The sequence below is a fragment of the Mandrillus leucophaeus genome, unplaced genomic scaffold, assembly GCF_000951045.1.
Source record: "Mandrillus leucophaeus isolate KB7577 unplaced genomic scaffold, Mleu.le_1.0 Scaffold619, whole genome shotgun sequence".
In the NCBI taxonomy this organism is placed as follows: domain Eukaryota; kingdom Metazoa; phylum Chordata; class Mammalia; order Primates; family Cercopithecidae; genus Mandrillus; species Mandrillus leucophaeus.
The window spans coordinates 1035947-1055274 of NW_012106686.1; the positions used below are offsets into that span (position 1 = coordinate 1035947).

At 38.4% G+C, this 19328-nt stretch overlaps 1 protein-coding gene across 1 annotated transcript in view; it reads right to left on the minus strand.

The window, feature by feature from the left end:
* Positions 1 to 19328, minus strand: part of NUP205 (nucleoporin 205kDa) — a 92807-nt gene that overhangs the window by 5841 nt on the left and 67638 nt on the right. The window contains exons 32-39 of the mRNA XM_012000119.1: positions 18581 to 18772; positions 17572 to 17693; positions 15908 to 16046; positions 13606 to 13732; positions 8741 to 8817; positions 6313 to 6441; positions 5687 to 5813; positions 1524 to 1690 (exon numbers count right to left, since the gene is read on the minus strand). Coding sequence (XP_011855509.1) covers positions 1524 to 1690; positions 5687 to 5813; positions 6313 to 6441; positions 8741 to 8817; positions 13606 to 13732; positions 15908 to 16046; positions 17572 to 17693; positions 18581 to 18772 — 1080 coding nt within the window. The remainder of the gene's footprint in view (positions 1 to 1523; positions 1691 to 5686; positions 5814 to 6312; positions 6442 to 8740; positions 8818 to 13605; positions 13733 to 15907; positions 16047 to 17571; positions 17694 to 18580; positions 18773 to 19328) is intronic.

The window sequence follows — 19328 nt, forward strand, 5'->3', positions numbered from 1 at the left end:
TGGTTATTAGAATGACATCAACTGGAACAAAATTTTTAATGAAAAACTACTATCAGCAGGTCACCGTGGTAAATGCTGTGAAAACACTCGAATTTAAACATCCTTGCAGATAAGAGTTTTTTTATCTAAGAAGCTAGCAATTTTAAAAAATTAGAGCCAAAGAAGCAAATTCACAAATGAACATTTATCTGCTGCATTTTGAAAAAGTCTGTCCCTGAAACACAGTCAGGGTTGCTGATGAAACCCTGAATTTCCTGTCACATTAAAACAAAGCAAGACAAAACGATAGGTGTTTCAAGCAGTAGCTATAACAATCCCATGGAGAATTTCTAACAGTTGTCAGGTATCTCCTGCAAAAAATACAAGGTAGACACCTAGAGCGTAACTAAAATATGACCCTCAACCAAAGCTCCCATGACCGCTTCTCAATGTGGCACACACACGAGCACAATGGTTCCAGCTAATGTTCCAATGCTGGGTTCCACGGAAGGTGTACTGAAGTGAGGCTGATGGAAGGCCACACACTTCATGATAATGATGCAATTCCTCTTGCAAGTACAAGCATCACTGATTAGCTACACGTTAGAGGAAGGACTGCCAGGCATAAACCCAAAATTTCAGGGGTTACCTAAACCCAGTCATTGACTCCTGCCTCACCCTGTTCCTGCCAGCTACATGCCTTTGGGTGTGTTATGCAAGTCTGTGCCTCAGTTTCCTCACGAGAAATGAGAATAAAAACAATATCTGCCCAGGTGTTAGGTAGAACATGTAGTTCAGGGCCTGGCATGTTGTAGACACTCAATAAATGTCCCCTGAGATTACCAGAAGAGTGGCAAGAGGGAGTAGGCATGGACTACTCAAAAGAGTAACATGGAAGTTTTTAGAAAGCTTGGTGCAAACCAGGAATGATAAAGTGGTTCAACATCCAGGCGGCCACAGGACACCAGGAAGCTTCAGCACTGCCTGAGGAACTGGCCAACAGATGCCTTACGTTCAGCTGTGCCAAATGGAAAAGGCAGCAAACTACTGAGTAGCAATCCTGGTCATTCAGCATCTTCAGTTATTAATACAGTAAGTAGAGGGAATGATTCTGGGTCACTGAGAGAAGGCAGTCAAGTCTCACATGCTACCAATTTTGTTTGAAAAATTTGCTAAACAGATATTGAAGATGCTGACGGCACAGAGACATTTACCTAAGTTCTATTTAAAAAAAAATCTGCAACAGAAGCCTTTCTCAGCACAGATTTTACAGTATAAATGACCCCAAACTCTTCATTCAAAGGCCAGCTGCCTTTCTATTTTTTTGAACAGGTGCTACACTTCACTGTTTTTCAGTCAAGAGTTTCTATGCTTATAAGGCTGGTGCTATGGCGAAAGAGTCTTCTTCAAATCACACAGAAGAATCATTCCAATTCCTCCAGTCATAATGTATACACCGTCTTTACTCAGTCTGAGACCAGCACCCTGGCCCTAGTAACAGCAATGATTTCTCAAGTTCCCCCAGCTCATTATAAGATTCGTACCTCTTTTATCTCATCTGGGGGAAGCTGGTCTACATTCTGTAGCTTGCTGACACTCTGTCGATGACTGTCATAATAGCTGAAGAAATCATTCGCACTCTGTTTCAGCAGGTAGACAATAATGCCTAAACCAGGCAGGCGCCAGTATGGAACCACTGGAGCTTGGGTATCTAATAGAGGTGATGAGATAAAACAATGTTCCACTTATAAGCATTTCATGTGAATTTCAAATGACCTGTTTTAAAACAAGGCATGCCCCAGAATTTAAGGACATGTAACCTGTCATTAAAACCAACCCAAGATTACTTTTAAATACCATTGATAGTTTAAAGAACAAATGGTTAGGAGCCACTGTAATCAGGTACATACATAAGGCTGGAGATCCTGCAAGAATAAAGAAATCTGACTGATGCATGCTGGCAGAGTCTACCTTTTATTAGGCAGAGAGTTCTTTGAGAACTCTACCAAAGTATAAACCTTACACACACACACCCCTCCACATAAAAAACAATATACACAATTTTGGGGTTTCTTAACACCAAGTGAATAATTTCTGCCTTGCCTGATGGCTCTAGTTGTATGGATTCATTTCCGGTCTGCATCCTTCTGGTTACTAAATTGCCAGTTCAAAGTCATTTCTCTTTCAAAGAGACAAGAACACTAACTGAAATATTCAAAAAATATAAATGGATTTAAACTTTAAAAAATCTTTTACCACATCAACTACATTACAGTAGTAAAACAAAGTGATCTGCCTTTTACCTGGCTACTGGCTAATGAAGACACAAAGGAACAGTGGGATGTCATAAAAGCTGTTTGCAGAGGGAAAACTAGAAAGCAATAACAATATTATCCTAGGACAGGCACAGTGGCTCACACCTGTAATTTCAACACTTTGGAAGGCTGAGGAGAGAGAATGGCTTGAGACCAGGAGTTCAAGACCAGCCTGGGCAACAGAGACCCCGTCCCTACAGAAAAGAAAAAAAAAATCATCCTAGCGATAATCTGTGTAGTGCAATTAGAACAATTACCTCTAGTGATTTCATGGAAACACTGTGGCAACTTCTTTTCTTTTTTTTTTTTTTTTTTTTGAGAGGGAGTCTTACTCTGTCATCCAGCCTGGAATGCAGTGGTTCGATCTTGGCTCACTGCCACCTCTGCCTCCCAGGTTCAAGCGATTCTCCTGCCTCAGCCTCCCAAGTAGCTAGGATTACAGGCACATGCCATCACGCTCAGCTATTTTTTGTATTTTTAGTAGAGACGGGGTTTCACCATGTTGGCCAGGCTGGTCTCGAACTCCTGACCTCAGGTGATCCGCCTGCCTCGGCCTGCCAAAGTTCTGGGATTACAGGCATGAGCCACCACAGCTGGTCCAACACTGTGGCAATTTCAAGTTCAAATTGGAGATAATCTTTGTTTAATGACCCAAACTGCCATGAATACTGAAGGCGAGATCTGCATTTGCTTTTTTCTTCACTAACAACTCCCTTAACTTTGCTCTAAAGTCAGACTCATATATCTTTCTTTCTTTCTTTTTTTTTTTGAGACAGGTTCTCACTTTGTCACCCAGGCTGGAGTACAGTGGCACAAACAGGGATCACTGCTGGCCGACAGGTCTTTGGATAGGAATCCCAATCATTCCATGCCATTCCAAAGTGAAATGATCTCTTTTTCACACTGGTTGAGCCACTTGGACTAGAAGGATAACTTTCCCCTCATGCCAGTGAGGACATGCGGATATTGGAATCCCCCCATGGTGGTTCCTTTTTATACTATCTTCCTGGCAGCAAACTTTTTTTTTTGTTAGAGTCATGGTCTCACTCTGTCACCCAGGCTGGTGTGCAAGTGGCATGATCTTGGCTCACTGCAGCCTTGAACTCCTGGGCTCATGTGATCCCCCTGCTATAGTCTCTTGAGTAGCTGAGATTACAGGCTCAGCCATCATGCCTGGTTCCAACTTTCTGAACACAGGAGAAAACAAGAACTATGTAGAATTAACTTGTTTAAGTCAAAGGAACTGTTTTACATGTCCAGTCTAATTTAACTATTTTACTCCATAAAATGGAATTACAAATCTTTGTAGCTACCTCCCTGGTTTCTTTAAGACATTCTTTCACCTAAGACTACTCCCTTTGAATCACTGAAAGATACCTTTAAATAAAGGTATTTTATTAGCTATTAAGGACTTAGTTTGTCTTAATATGACAAACTAAGATTCTACCGGTCAGTACTCTTCTCCCCCATCCATGGCATAAAACGAAAAAGCCTAGACATAATACAAACAAAAGCAGACACTGGTAGAAGGCAGAACTTTTGTGACAAAAATCAGAATAGTAGATGCCTGGACTAGGGTCGAAGGAAACAATCAAATGCCATCAAAGGCAAGAAGAAATCTTTAAGGAACAGGGAATTGTTCTGTATTTTGGTTATGGTGATGGTTACCCAACTTTATATAATTACCAAAAAGCATTCAAACTGTATACCTAAAATGGGTGAATTTTGTTGTACATAAATTACAACAACAACAAATTTAATACTACCAGCTAGGACATTTTATAATAGAGTTTGTCTAACAAAGTTCTTAACATAATTTATATAGGATAAGGTTGAATGTTGCTAAACTAATACATTTTTCTTTAAGTTTTGGGATACATGTGCAGAACGTGTAGTTTTGTTACATAGGTATACATGTGCCATGGTGGTCTGCTGCACCTATCAACCTGTCATCTAGGTTTTAAGCCAAACATGCATTAAGTATTTGTCCTAATGCTCTCCCTCCCCTTGCTGCCTATCCCCTGACAAGCACCGTTGTGTGATGTTCCCCTCCCTGTGTCCATGTGTTCTCATTGTTCAACTTCCACTTATGAGTGAGAACATGCGGTGTTTGGTTTTCTGTTCCAGTGTTAGTTTGCTGAGAATGATGGCTTCCAGCCTCATCCATGTCCCTGCAAAGGACATGAACTCATTCTTGTTTATGGCTGCATAGTATTCCATGTTGTATATGTGCCACAATTTCTTTATCCAGTCTATCACTGATGGACATCTGGGTTGGTTCCAAGTCTTTGCTATTGTAAATAGTGCTGCAATAAACATGTATGCATGTGTCTTTACAGTAGAATGATTTACAACCCTTTGGGTTAAACTAATTTTTTTTTTTTTTTTTTTTGAGACGAAGTCTCACTCTGTAGATCAGGCTGCAGTGCAGTGGTGTGATCTCAGCTCACCACAACCTCCGCCTCCTGGGTTCAAGCAATTCTCCTGCCTCATCCTCCAGAGTACCTGGGATTACAGGCACACCACTGCACCTGGCTAATTTTTTGTATTTTTAGTAGAAACGGGGTTTCACCATGTTGGCCAGGCTGGTCTTGAACTCCTGTCCTCAGGTAATCTGCCTGCCTCAGCCTCCCAAAGTGCTAGGATTACAGGCGTGAGCAACTGCACACCCGGCCACTAATATATTTTTCATAATGTCATTTTATACTATTATTCTACTAAACACATATATTTTGTGATTAAGTAATTTTCAGGGATAATAAGATCTTGAAGAAAATGAAAATGTGACAAAATTTTTCTCACAGATCACAAAGACTTCCTGAAATCACCAACAGTCAATTCCATTATCCCCACTAAGATACTAACGGGGTTTTTCTTCTGAGTGTTCCATAGGGTAACAGCTTTACCCATTATCCTGCCCCATATTCAAATATTCCCTACTGAGTCATTAAAGAATCACAGGATAAGTTGGCCTAATTAATATCTAAATTGTATTTTGTTATGTTATAGAAATTTGGAGCTATAATAAAAAACCCAGTTTAGACACTAAATTCAGCTTAACATGATTTAACATATAAAACTGTTTGTTGTATTTTCATCTTTTTCACCCAGCCGACTTACTCCCCAATTTAGATCCTCTGAGCCCTCAAGTGCTATTCAAAACATGGTTCCTCTAGATTAACTCTCGGTAAATCTTGAATTTCTCTGTTCTCTCCAGTCTTATACATAAGTCTAATAATAATACCTCCTGCTCAACTTTAAAACTTGTTTAAAATGTTTCCCATTAATGACACTTAAAGAAAATACTGCATCTTAATGGAGCCAAGCTGGAGAGCTATGTCATAACCATAGCAACTTAGTTCCTTCAATACGGAATGAAAAACTAAGCTCACCTTGCCGCGGTCCATCTCTGTTAACTGTTTCTGAAAGGCTAGGAGTGAAGAGACACACAGCATGCTGGAAGGTAGGAGAACTCTGTAACATGAGTGACTGGCAATATTCCATTACATTGGCACAAATCTATAATCAAAAACCAGCAGTAACAAAAATGTTAGACCCTGAAATGCCTTAATTAGCATGAAAATCGAGATTTGAAGAAGAAAAGGTTATAAATCAATCTGTAAAATGACTCACATCTGTTTTTTCTTTTTTTTTGAGATGGAGTCTCCCTCTGTTGCCCAGGGGCTGGAGTGCAGTGGCATGATCTTGGCTCACTACAACCTCCGCCTCTCGGGTTCAAGCAATTCTGCCGCCTCAGCTACCCCGAGTAGCTGGGACCACAGGCGCATGCCACCATGCCCAGCTAAATTTTTTTTGTATTTTTAGTACACACAAGGTTTCACCATGTTGGCCAGGATGGTCTTGAACTCTTGACCTCAGGTGATCCGCCTGCCTCAGCCTCCCAAAGTGCTGGGATCATAGGCGTGAGCCACCGCACCGGTCCTGCATCTGTTATTTTTATCAACATTTTCTAAAAACATAAAAACCTTAGAGAAGTCACATGGTTCTTGCCCCTTACCTGCTGCATAGCCAGTTCAATCTCATCTTTCTTGCTTACTTTATCTCCCTCCACATTATCGTCTTGAAATTTAAACTGACGCAGTCTGTCAGAGCCACCAAAGCGACTTAGTAGTCCTAAGCACTGGCGCTAAGAAAGAAAAACATATCTTGTTGATATGTAGTTAAATGTATTTAAAATTAGTAACCTCTCTTTCTTGAGGGATAAAGGAAAAACTCAGTGAAGAATGGAATCATTCCTTAAAGCATCTAATATCTTACTTAAAACTGAGCCAACTAAAAGTAGCATTATTAAAATTCAACTTTGTGCAAAGGTATTTGATTGGTAGCTAACAGATGAAAAGAGTACCATCTTTTTTAAAGCAATAAATCCCAGTATCATCTAAATGTTTGCCAAATAACTTTCTGCATTATATCAAAGTATGTGTTAATTCTTTGGAAGATACTCATTAAATGAAAAACAAGTTTATAAACAAAAGAGAAGCAAAATGAGAGGGCAGTCACAAGATGGACATGTCTGTGATAATTTTGTCTACCAAGGCACAAATCTAACAGCTATTGTTCCTGTGGTTGCTCCCAGGGACTTCGTAAAGGGGTTACAAACACACAGATCATCTTGGAAGATAAATGCAAATGTCCCAGCTTCAAATGTTAATACTTCTCACCTGAGAATACAGTATTTCCCATGGTTCTCAAAGAGAAAGGACAAGCTTTTCAATACTGGCAGTATATCTAGAGGTTAGCTGATGGCTTTGAAATTAGAGACACGGGTTCCAACAACAGGTACAACATTCTGCTCTGTGACCTGGAATAAGTTACTTAATTTCTCACGCCTATATGTTTACATTTCTAAAGTGGTAATAACAATTCCTATCTTATAAGATGGCTGTCAGGATTCCCTGACACATGGTATTTTATTTAAAGTGCTTAGCACAACGTTCTGCACATAATAAATGTATTTTAAATGAAACGTGTATTTTAAAAATTGGTAATACCATATACAGATTTAGATGTATAGAGAGCTATACACATATATAATACACAATGTCTTATTATTTTATTTATTTATTTTTGAGACAGTCTCTTGCTCTGTTGCCCAGGCCGAAGTGCAATGGTATGATGTCAGCTCACTGCAACCTCTGCCTCCTGGGTTCAAGCAATTCTTGCGCCTCAGCCCCGCAAGTAGCTGCTACTACAGGCATGCACCACCACCCACGGCTAATTTTTGTATTTTTAATAGAGATGGAGTTTAGCCATGTTCCCCAGGCTGGTCTCAAACTCCTGGCCTCAAGCGATCCACCCACCTCGGCCTCCCAAAATGCTGGGATTACAGGAGCGAGTTATCCCAACCAGCCGCAGTAAGTTTGGATAAGGCAGAACATATTAATGAGACTATAATATAAACTTATTTTGCCAAAATAGTTATATCTATGTTTAACATTTATAAATGTGTGTTTGCCGCTTCTCTTACAGATAAAATAGATGCACTCAAACATTTCCAAAGGTCACCTTATGAAAGATCCATCAAAAAGGTGTCTTCCGCCATACCAATGAAAGATGACTTAAAAAACCCAAAGTATTTGGGTTTTGTTGGTGAGAGTCCAATCTTTTCTGGAATGCTGTTTGACAATTATGATGTCAAAATGTACTATGTGTATACCCTCGGTCCCAGTGATACCATGTGCTATTTACTCCAGAGGAAAATATGCACACAAAAATGCTAACATTAGCATTTTTCTTTTGAAATCTTGAAAAACACTCCGTGAAAAAAGGACTAGTTAAGAAAATTGTTGTATCCAAAACAATGGGATATAAATGCTAGTACATAAATATTAAATATAATTACTCTGCAGTCAATAAAAAGTAAAGATGCTCAGATCAAACCAGGCCAACAGGCTCCCAGAAAGACTGATAAAATATCTAATTGACAAACTAATATGTTAGAACATATTGAGAGGAGATTACAAGATCTTGTAAAGAGTTTGGGGATAAATTAGTAATAAGTACATAAAAACCAAGTAAATAAAAAAGAAAACTCTAGGGCAAACAGTCTGCTTGTGGCTTATTCACAAATGACATTTACACAGTCATAACAATGTAACACTTAACATTAATATAACCAAAACTATGATGTAATTATATTGAGTTTCAGGGGGTGTTACAGGAAATGTATACATTGTATGATGGGAAAAAAGGAGTAAAAACATCTAAATTCTCATATCCTCCCCATCCCCCAACAATGGAAAGTCAACAGATGATTACTAAAATTAGAAAATCAAGAAGCAGCAATATAAGCGTATTATTTAGAAATACCAAAGAACCAAAACAGTTGAAAGGGGTTTCCCAAATCTAGGGGGCACGATGGGGAGGATGGTATATTTTGTAACGTGGTCTTATAACTGCTATTTAAAGAAATAAGAATCAGTTACCTGGAATCTTCCAATATGTCCCTGTAGCTCCATTAGAGATCCTTCATTTACATCAACGTCAAGTTCACTTAATATCCCTATAAAATGTAGAATGCTTTACAATATACTATAGCAAACAAAAACATTAAAAACTAGGAAGAGAGGTTCTAATATCTGACATTCTTCTTGTGCATGAACAGATATTCTTGCCATAAAAAAGTTTCAAGAACTATGACTTCACAAAAACTGTAAGGAACTGTAAGTACCTGTTGAGAACCATGATTTTACAAAGATGGTTAAGTAAGTATATTAATAACAGCACCGGTACATGTGCATTCACACCCAATCTAAAATGCAGAGTGAATTGATCTTAAAAGGCATTTTTAGTTTTCAAGAAAAATCTAATTTTTTTATAATGATAAAAGTAATTTTCTAAATTACTTTCTTATAAAATGCATTTCTTTTTAACCCCTCTAAATATATACAATTTGCTTTTTCTTTTCCCCTAGGCAAAGTACAATTTAAAAAGAACACAAAAACATTTCCACTCAACGTCTTAGTTTGGACCCATTACAAAACTCCTAAATCGAAATGACCCACCTCTAATAGCACCATAGCCTCTCCTGATTTCTAATGAGCCTGCAAGTGACCCTAACATGTCATTCTCCCCATCAGTTTGTTTCCTTGTTCCATCACTAATCGTGCTGAGGAATACCCACCTAAACCTATCCTAGCCATCAAAATTCCTATGTGTTTTCAGATTCCTTTAATTCACTTCATCCTCACTTCCAAGCATAGACTCCACAGCACAAACCAAGAACCTGATCCTTCTCTCCTCATAATGACAAGTCCTCCTCTTTTTAGATTAGCTCAGCCCTCAACACAAACTGACAGAAAATCCTATCATCTGGTACATGCGGGTTCGTTATACCTCCACACCTGTGCCTTACTGCTTCCCGAGAGCCTGTCCTGTCCCACGTTCAACTCCTCTGAGAGTCTCCTCCCAGAATTGCTTTCTCTTCTAACATACTAAAATCTACCCTGCCACAGAAGAGTTTTCCTATTTGAAAATAGGCTCAACTCTTTCTTGTACTCCAAAACCAAACAAAACCAAACCAAATCAAGCAAAAACTTGGTTAGTATCAATTTTTTGAAAGTTTTTCTTTAGTTGCTGCTTGTATTCATAATTCTTATGCCCTCCTTTGCCATCTGAACTCCTTGAAACCTGGATTTTTCACCTAACACTATCATGAAACTAAGACTTTTTCCTCTTTGTCCTCAAACTTGCTGAACTGTGCACCAGGTATTGCTGTCTCAAAGTTCACTTTCCCCTGAATGTCAACTGCTGCCTCAATTTAAAAGGACTTCCAATTCTCAGATTCTGTAAGATCTTTCTGTTAAATGCCATCTAACTATTCTATGTATATCAATCACTCTCAACTCCAAAATACTTTTCAGAGTATCTGTGAGCCAGCTGGGCATGGTGGCTCACATCTGCACTTTGGGAGGCTGAGGTGGGAGGGTTGCCTGAGTCCAGGAGTTTGAAACCAGCATGGACAACATAGTGAGGCCTCGTCTTTATTTGAAAAAATAAAATTAAAAATATATATATACATATATGAGTCACAGAAACAAGATTAATCTGCTGATAAGATTTGTGGAGGTACAACATACACAGTGGTGGGCTAGGCAGCATGGCAGATACAAAGTTACAAACAGAACTGCAATCTAAGCGAGCATTTAAGACAAATGTGCATAAATTATAGTATATTATAGGATAATACAGGGCTGAATTGTATACAACAGGGTTGATAAGAGTATAACTTGTTTAAAAGTGTTTTCAAAAGTTTGGAAGGATATTTGGCATTATTTTTAACAAAAATGTTAAGCACATATATTTCTGACAAGTACTGCCAGGAATTTATCAAATCTATCAGTTCAAATGGACAAAAATGGGGCTGGGTGCAGTGGCTCACGCCTGTAATCCCAACACTTTGGAAAACTGAGGCAGGATTGCTTGAGGCCAGGAATTCGAGACCAGCCTGGGCAACACAGCGAGACCCTGTCTCAACAACAACAAAAAATTAAAAATTAAAAAAGTAATAAAAACAAATGTACAAAAATATATATGAATGCATATGTAAATACATAGCTAAATAGTAAGTACACACACACACACATACACAAAGTTATTAAATGCCACATTGTTTAAAATTTTAAGAAGCTTGGAAACAGTCAACATGTCAGAGAATCTGATTAAAAAACAAAGGACTAGCTATGCGTGGTGGTGTGTGCTGTATTCTTAGCTACTTGGGAGGCTGAGGCAGGAGGATCATTTGAGCTCAGGAGTTCCAGCTATGATCGTGCCACTGCACTCCAGCCCGGGTGACAGAGTAAGACCCAGTCTCTAAAACAAACAAATAGGCCAGGCATAGTGGCTCATGCCTATAATCCCAGCACTTTGGGAGACTGAGGTGGGAGGATTGCTTGAGGCCAGGAGTTCGAGAACACCTAGGCAACACAGCAAGACCCTGTCTCTACAAAAAATAAAAAATTAGCTTGGTGTGACAGCATGTGCCTATATTCCTGCTTACTTGAGAGGCTGAGGTGGAAGGATCACTTGAGCCAGGTAGGTCGAGGCTGCAGTGAGCCAAGATTGCAGCTTTGCACTCCAGCCTGGGTGACAAGAGTGAGACCCTGTCCCCTAAAAATAAAAACAAACACAAACAAAACAAGTGTCTGCTTAACTTTTCCACAACTGGAAAACTAGGCAGTCAATTAAAAAGAATGGGCAGGAGCTAAATGTGCTGATGAGAAAAAATCTCATGGAGACCCTGCAATTTACAGAAGTACATTGACAGTAATTAGTTAAGTCCTGGAAAAAATCAAAGGAAAAACCATTAGGAGTTCCACCCCACAACACTACAGGACCTTAGTAGAGGCAAGAAGGCTGGCCTGACTTGGTATTATCTTAGGACACTGGAATGAACTGGTGAACGAAGCACACCACAGGCTGGGTGGAATGGACCCTGGGATCTCCTTGGAAGAAGCACAGGCTCCAAGTAACTCAGCCGGCACTGTACTCAGCCCTGGCCAACTCTCAATTTCTCTCAACCCAGAGGGCTCAGCCACCGAGACAGCCCAGACAAAAAAAATATTGGGGATTATAGGGTGGATTCAGAGGTTGCCTCAGATGTCTCCAAAGCAACATAAAAATGGAGGTAATATAGCCTAGTAGTTACATATACAGATTCAAAAGACGTACTACCTGGGAAACTCTATACTATCCAGTGTTATCTGTGTGACCTTGGACAAGTTAACCTTCCTGTGCTTCAGCCCCCTCAGCTGTAAAACGTGGAAAATGACAGTTCTACCTCATAAGACTGCTGTGTCTTCCAATCAGTTAACATGTCAAGTATTTAAAACAATACCTGGCACATACATGCTTAATAAATGTCAGCTACTATCATTTCTATTATATATTCTAAGCAAAAGAAAATCATAATCGGTGGTCCTGTCATTAAAGAACAAAGACAACCTTTAGACATTCTTAAACATTAGAGAATTTCGAGAATATGAGACAGCATGCTTTTTCTTGAGGGAATGAACCTCAGTACAAATTAAAAATACCAAGAGATAAATCAAAAGAAAGAATTCGTGAATGGTGACGCCATGGTGGGGAACACAACTGTTTTGCAGTGAATCCATGTAAACATACAACTAAAACTAAGTAGCTGAGGATATTATGGTTGCATAACAGATGTAAATGTTACAAAACCTGACAAGGTTAAAATGATATAAGTAAACATCATCTGAGGGTGGAAGAGGAAGTGTAAAAGAAGTCATCATTTCATCTTTCCCATCAGGGAGTTAACTGATTCTAAAATTTACATGTAGTAAAGGAATTATAAGGTGGGGGAAGTAACCAAAATATCTTAATAATGTTTCATAATTTTTTTTCCTTACGGTGATCTTTTAAAAGGTGACATACTCTAGTAGTAAAGAAACATTTGTCTGGAATTTGGCAATTCCTTTCATTTCTCTTCAATTAGATTTTTGTCTGTTAAATTCATATAAAATTCACACGTATACATATGTAACAAACCTGCACGTTGTGCACATGCACCCTAGAACTTAAAGTATAATTAAAAATAAATAAATAAATTCATGTAAAATTAAATATTTGTTTTTTAAAACAGCATGTAAAAGGTCATCCTATTCTCATTAGTTGCCTCTGTATGTCTCTGTTGCTTTCTCTCTCTCCCCTTCTCTCTCTCCTTTTCTCAAAGTACATAAAGCGATGTTTGAAAATGTATCAAATGTCAACATTTGGTAATTTCTAGGTGGTGAGATTTTGAGTGTTTGTTAGTTATCTCCTTTTGAATGTTTTTATAATGAGCATGTATCTTAAAAAAAAAAAAAAAAAAAAAAAGAGACATCTTGCTCTGTTGCCCAGACTGGAGTGCAGCAGCATAATCTTGGCTCACTGCAGTCTCGAACTTCCCAGCTCAAATAATCCTCCTACCACAACCGCCCAAGTAGCCAGGACCACAGGTGAATGCCCTCAATACCCAGCTAATTTTTTAAAATTTTTTTGTAGAGACAGGGTCTCTCTATGTTGCCCAGGCTGGTCTTGAACCGTTGGTCTCAAGCAATCCTCCTGCCTCAGCCTTCCAAAGTGATAAGATCACAGGTATGAGCCACCACACCCAGCCAAGCATGTATCATTTTATAAACATAAACTTATTACATAAATGAAGGCTCTGTTAGCAGTACTAGTTTCAAATAAGTCATATATAGCTGCAAAGTAACAAAAAACTTCATTTTATTAATTTATGGCAGTCAGTAAAGAATTATTCAAAGTCCTTTCAACATAATCAACTCACCAGGAAGTGCTGCTTTACTTATAATTCCTGTCAGCAGAGCCAATTCCTGCAAAGACCCAGCACTAACATCCTGACAGCGCAGAATTGCTTGTATGGTATCAGAATGTGAAATAAGAAACTGCAATACCTAAGCCATTGAAAAGGAAGAGGAACAGAAAAAACGGATGTAGAAGTAGAAAATTATATTATAAATGCATAATTCATCTTATAAATAATGTTGAAGGAAATAATTCAATAAGTGACGATGAATAACAGATAAGCAACTGTTTTCTGTACTTACATATTTATTTCTTCAGGAAGTAAACATTTAAAATTCACAAGACTAAAAGGATTATTTTAAAGTTTGTAAGTTAATACATCTGGAGACTACCGTAGAAGAATATAACGCAGAACTACTGTATGAAAACTATTATCTGACCACTATTTTCTTTCTTTTATTGTTTTGCCAAATAAACTAGAGTAAGAATTTAAAATAAGTGGGTATAAAAATGACTACTGAATTCGAGAAGCTGCTCTATGAAAGTATAACTAGCATGACATGGGGAAATCACATAAAAGCCTTTGTCTAATTCTTCTTTTTTTTAAAAAATTCACTTTTATTATTATATAATAGAGATAGGGGCCGGACATGGTGGCTCACGCCTGTAATCCCAACACTGAGGGAGGCCAAGGCAGGTGGATCACTTGAGGTCAGGAGTTTGAGACCAGCCTGGCCAACATGGTGAAATGCCATCTCTACTAAAAATACAAAAATTAGCCATGTGTAGTGGTGCACACCTGTAATTCCAGCTACTCAGGAAGCTGAGGCACGAAAATCACTTGAACCTGGGAGGTGGACACTACAGTAAGCTGGGATCATGCCACTGCATTCCAGCCTGGGTGACGAAGTGAGACTCTGACTCGGGGGGGAAAAAAAAAAAAGAGAGACAGAGAGATAGGGTCTCACTATGTTGCCCAGGCTGGGCTCAAACTCCTGGCTAAAGTGATCCTCCCACCTTGGCTTCCCAAAGTGTTAGGATTATAGGCATAAACCACCGCACCTGGTCATAACTCTCCTTTCGATGCGGTTAAAAAAAGGAGATGTAAATCCTGACCTCCAAACTCTACCCTTCCATTTTGGCATTTTATAGTGTATACTCATGGAGTCCTCTTTCAGTATTTTCACTTAGGAATATCTCAGCTAGCTTACAAACATGTTAAAGGCAGAGTATATGCCCAAACAAGCCAAGGATGTGAATCACTCAGAATTGTGATCATTTTTGTCTTTTAATAAAGATTCCTAGCCTAAGCTTATAATGGCTGGTCACAGAACTCAGTCATCTGTGCTTTTCTAAGAGGCTCCTCAGGTGATTCTGCTTCAGTCAATACAAGATTGGTGTTAGGGAACCAATGTCTTATATCATAATGTCCCACTTCTACTAAAAAATCTTAATCTCAATCTAGGAGAAGACAGGCAAAGTCTCTTGAGTTTTAAAAAGTATTAACTTGAAGACCACATAGGCCCAAAAGAAGTAGGAAGTCAACCCAGATTGATGTGGTATAAAATAAGGTGCCACTTTAGAACAGCAGCATCTACCTTGGTGAGATGGCCTAAGGCCTAATGGTAGAGAAAGCACAAAAAATGACCAGAAATCAAAGTGTTTTAGGACACAGTTCCAAAATATAATAAAGCAATACAATAAAACATTGTGGATTCGTAATGATAAGCCTAATTAATCAATGAAAGGCTAAATTACATATAAAATTAATTTTTTAAAAAATGTGCGTTGGAACATTAGAGTGTTTCACTGAAAAGCAATCAAAATAAAACTAATTTCTCGTGTTTAAAAACATTTTGATAGCAAAATCACTCATTTAAATTATTTCATTCTCTATCACATATAAATGCAGTATTATCATCTATCAGTTTCCCAAAGTGCCGGGATTACAGGCGTGAGCCACCATGCCTGGCCTGCAAGGCCTAGCATAGCCCTCTCTCAATAAATATCTGGTTAAATTACATTTTAGAAGCCAGCTTATTCCTATCACGATAACTGCTTTCTTTTACAGAAGAACAAATTTCAATCTCTTGCTTTCTGTCTCATGATTCTATTAATTAGCTACAGTGTTTCATTCAAACAAAAGTATAAAAATGGGCCAATGTAGTTAAAAACAAAGTACAGAGGCCTCTTTTCTCTACCCTGCTCCGCCACAAGCATTAGGACTAACGTAAATTCACTTAAGCGTTCTACATGTAAGGTTTCTGTACTTAAAAGATGAGGACTTTGCTCTAGACAATATCTAAACAAAGGGTTCACCTTACCTGCCCTGCTGCCTGCAAGTGCTGGGCCATACTAGATGTGAGGATGACCTGGCACAGCTGGAGAGCTGGGAGGAGAATCTGGCGGTAGCGATCCACTGGGGTAGGGATGAACACTGGAGGGTCTCTCATGCCAAACATGCTTGATTTATTTCAACCAAACAAGGAGAAAACATTCCAAGAATTAAGGTATGCTCTCGGCAATTCCTTAACATTGATATGGCAAATAAATCACAGCCAACTGATTAAGATGTGAAGCTACTAGTGAGTACTCTGCATCCCACATACACATCCTTGGTCCAAAGAAAGAAGTGTCTTCCTAAACTCATAGCTTAGTAAAAACAGTTATTTGAATTCTGAAAAATCTTATCAAGGAAAACCTATGTAATTTGACAACACAATCTTGAAACTTCCCAAACATTTTTATTCTTCTCTAAATGCTCCCTTGGGCCATATAGGCTGTCAGTAAGAAACAGATTTAAAAAGTTACTTTCCCTAAAATTCCCTCTCCTCTACCCAAGCCAAAAATCCACTATGCTGCCCATTGTATAGGGTGAGTACCACTTATCCAAAATGCTTGGTACCAGCAGTGTTGCAGATTTTTTTGGATTTTGAAATATTTGCATTATATATACTTACTGGTTGAGCATCCCCAATCTGAAAATCCAAAATCCAAATTGCTCCAATGGGCATTTCTTTTGAGTACCATATTGGCACTCAGAAAAGTTTGGGATTTAGAAGCACTGCAGATTTCAGATTTTCAGATTAGAGAAACTCAATCTGTATAAAAATAAAACAAGATTTAAGAGTTAAAATGAGACTGTAAAATCACTTCACCTTTAAGAGTAGGTCTCAGAATACTGTATTAATAAGCTAATATTTATTGTAAAAGTTTACATTTAAATTTTTAGAGCAAAAAAATGGCTGCCTATTGAGCGGGAATGAAAGCAGAATATGAAAATAAAGTAAGAGAGAGGCTTTGTACAGACAAGTGATAATAACCTGCCATGAACTAATTAACTTTACCTAAGGTGAAAGTAATAACTCTCATGTTGGAAACTTTAGACAGCAATACTAAAATAAACGTTTTTCCCCTGGAGGTAAAATAGTTCTGTAGTTAAGCCTTAAACATTCAAATATTCAAGTTGGCAACAGATACTTTTAAAACAATTACTAAACTCAAACTAAGTATTATTTACTTCTAGGAAGGTATGCTGACTGCCTCACAATGCTGCAGTCAAGTAAACAAAAAAGAAAATCAAATCAAATTTTCCACATTCAAACTGAACTAAGAAATCAGCTGAAAAGCTCAAAACTTGAAAACAATTCCATTTGAAGCTTTTGAATTAGCAAGCAGTAAGCAAAATATTGAAATAAGAAAAAATATACATAAAACCTAAAATCCTATTCAAATCATCCAGAACAGGAAAGCTGTAAAAAATTAAAATTTAATTACAACTCTTTAAAAATTCTCTCCCACCCCTACCTACTTTTTCCCTAGTAGCAACTTCCATTTATTAGTAAATGACAGGGGCACAGTATGAACAAAAAACCCCACATCAAGATGAAAGAGAATTGTTAAGTGGCAAAATTATGTTTGGAATTTTTTTTCCCCTTAATAATCCTTTACTGGGAGCTTAACCAAATTAATCTATATAGACACTTACCTCTGTGGGTCCGTTTCTGGGCGCATGTCATAGACTTGGCATTGAGCTAGTCTCACAATCACCCCTGATCTTAGCAGCTCTAATGCACCCTGCTGTATCTTTGCCACTCTTGTGAGAAATGCCTAAGGAGTTACGAGAGAAAAAATCATCAGTGCTGAAATCACGTCCAAGGGCCTCAGAGAAAAGTGAAACACTTTCATGGCACATTTCTCATCCTTAGTTATCACTGAAGAGAAATCTGGGCTGGTGACCAGGTTACATTATACCACTTTCTTCCTAGGATTTTCATGAGGACTCAGTGTTCAACATATCTAAAGTACCCACAGACAGTAGCTTCCAGGACTCAAGTATTCATTTACAGTGCGGGTTCTGTTATTACCATGTGCGCCCATGGAGGGCAAGGAATTTTGTCTGTTTTGCTAACAGCTATGTCTCTAGTACCTAGTGCCATGCCTGCCATTTTGCAGGTATTTAATAAATACCTGTTAAATAAATGAAGGAGGGAAAAGGAGTAAATGAAGAATCTTAAACTTCAGTGCTTCTATTATTGTAACATTTGTGATCCTTTTAACCAGGAGGAAACAGAAATTAAAACAGATTTGCAGGCAAAGAAACAATGAATTATATACTATACTAAAAATGCTGTGTTTAGAATAGAACCAGCATATCTACATGGAAATTTTCAATCAGCAATGACTACAGTCTGAATTGTATTGTGAGAGGACAATTTTGCTCTGTCCTCATGGAGCACTGGCTGTCATACTGCCATCATGAGCAACCTGAATGAGTGAGGGAAGCAGCAGTTCCATTATCCAGCTGTCCCTTGGAGGAGCATTTCACCCATCTTTTGCACACTAGGAAGATTCCTAAGTTTAAAACTCCTTTAAAAAAGGATTCCAGCTTATGATAGAAATATTCAAAATGAACGCCACACTCATTTTCTTCAATACATCTATAGCCAAGAGAAAATGACTTCTTGACCTAACACCACATGTCTAGAAGGCCTTACCATTTTAGATTCATAAGTATAAAGTGCTTTTAAAAGGGGAGGCTGTGGCATGAGTAAGCTCTGCAAAGTACGGTCATCTTCTACCAAGCTGTCTACGAGGACCTTCAAGTAGCCACTGTTAGAAAGATACAAAAGCCACTGCTGCTGTTTATCTACGGAGACAATCCGATCAAGTAGAGCCAGGGCCAGCATCTGAAGGAAGAATAAATTAAAGTCCAAAACAAGTAGATGCTACCAAAATCAACAACAGTAACTGACTTTATCTGGAAATATGAAGACTTTTTTTCATAAAGAGAATGTTGCTTGCAATAAAATTACCTTTTTACTTTTCTTTTCTTTTTTTTTTGAGAAGTTGAAAACTATGGGTCCAGAATCTCAATTTATCAATAAAGGAAAGCAGTCAGGTAAACATTTATTTCCAAAACAAAACCTAACACGTTAAAATAGTGGTATTAGATATATTTTAGTAGAGTCTAACATTGTTGGCGAGAGAAAAGAAATTTTTTTAACAGCTGTTTTTTCTCATTGTGAAGTTTTATAATGCTTATTACAGAAAACACAGAAAAGCAGTAACTAGGCTAGGTGCCGTGGCTCACCCCTGTAATCCCAACACTTTGGGAGGCAGAGGCAGGCGGAACACTCGAGGTCAGGAGTCCCAGACAAGCCTAGCCATTAAAAAAATTAGGCTGGGCGCAGTGGCTCACACCTGTAATCCCAGCACTCTGGGAGGCCGAGGCGGGTGGATCAC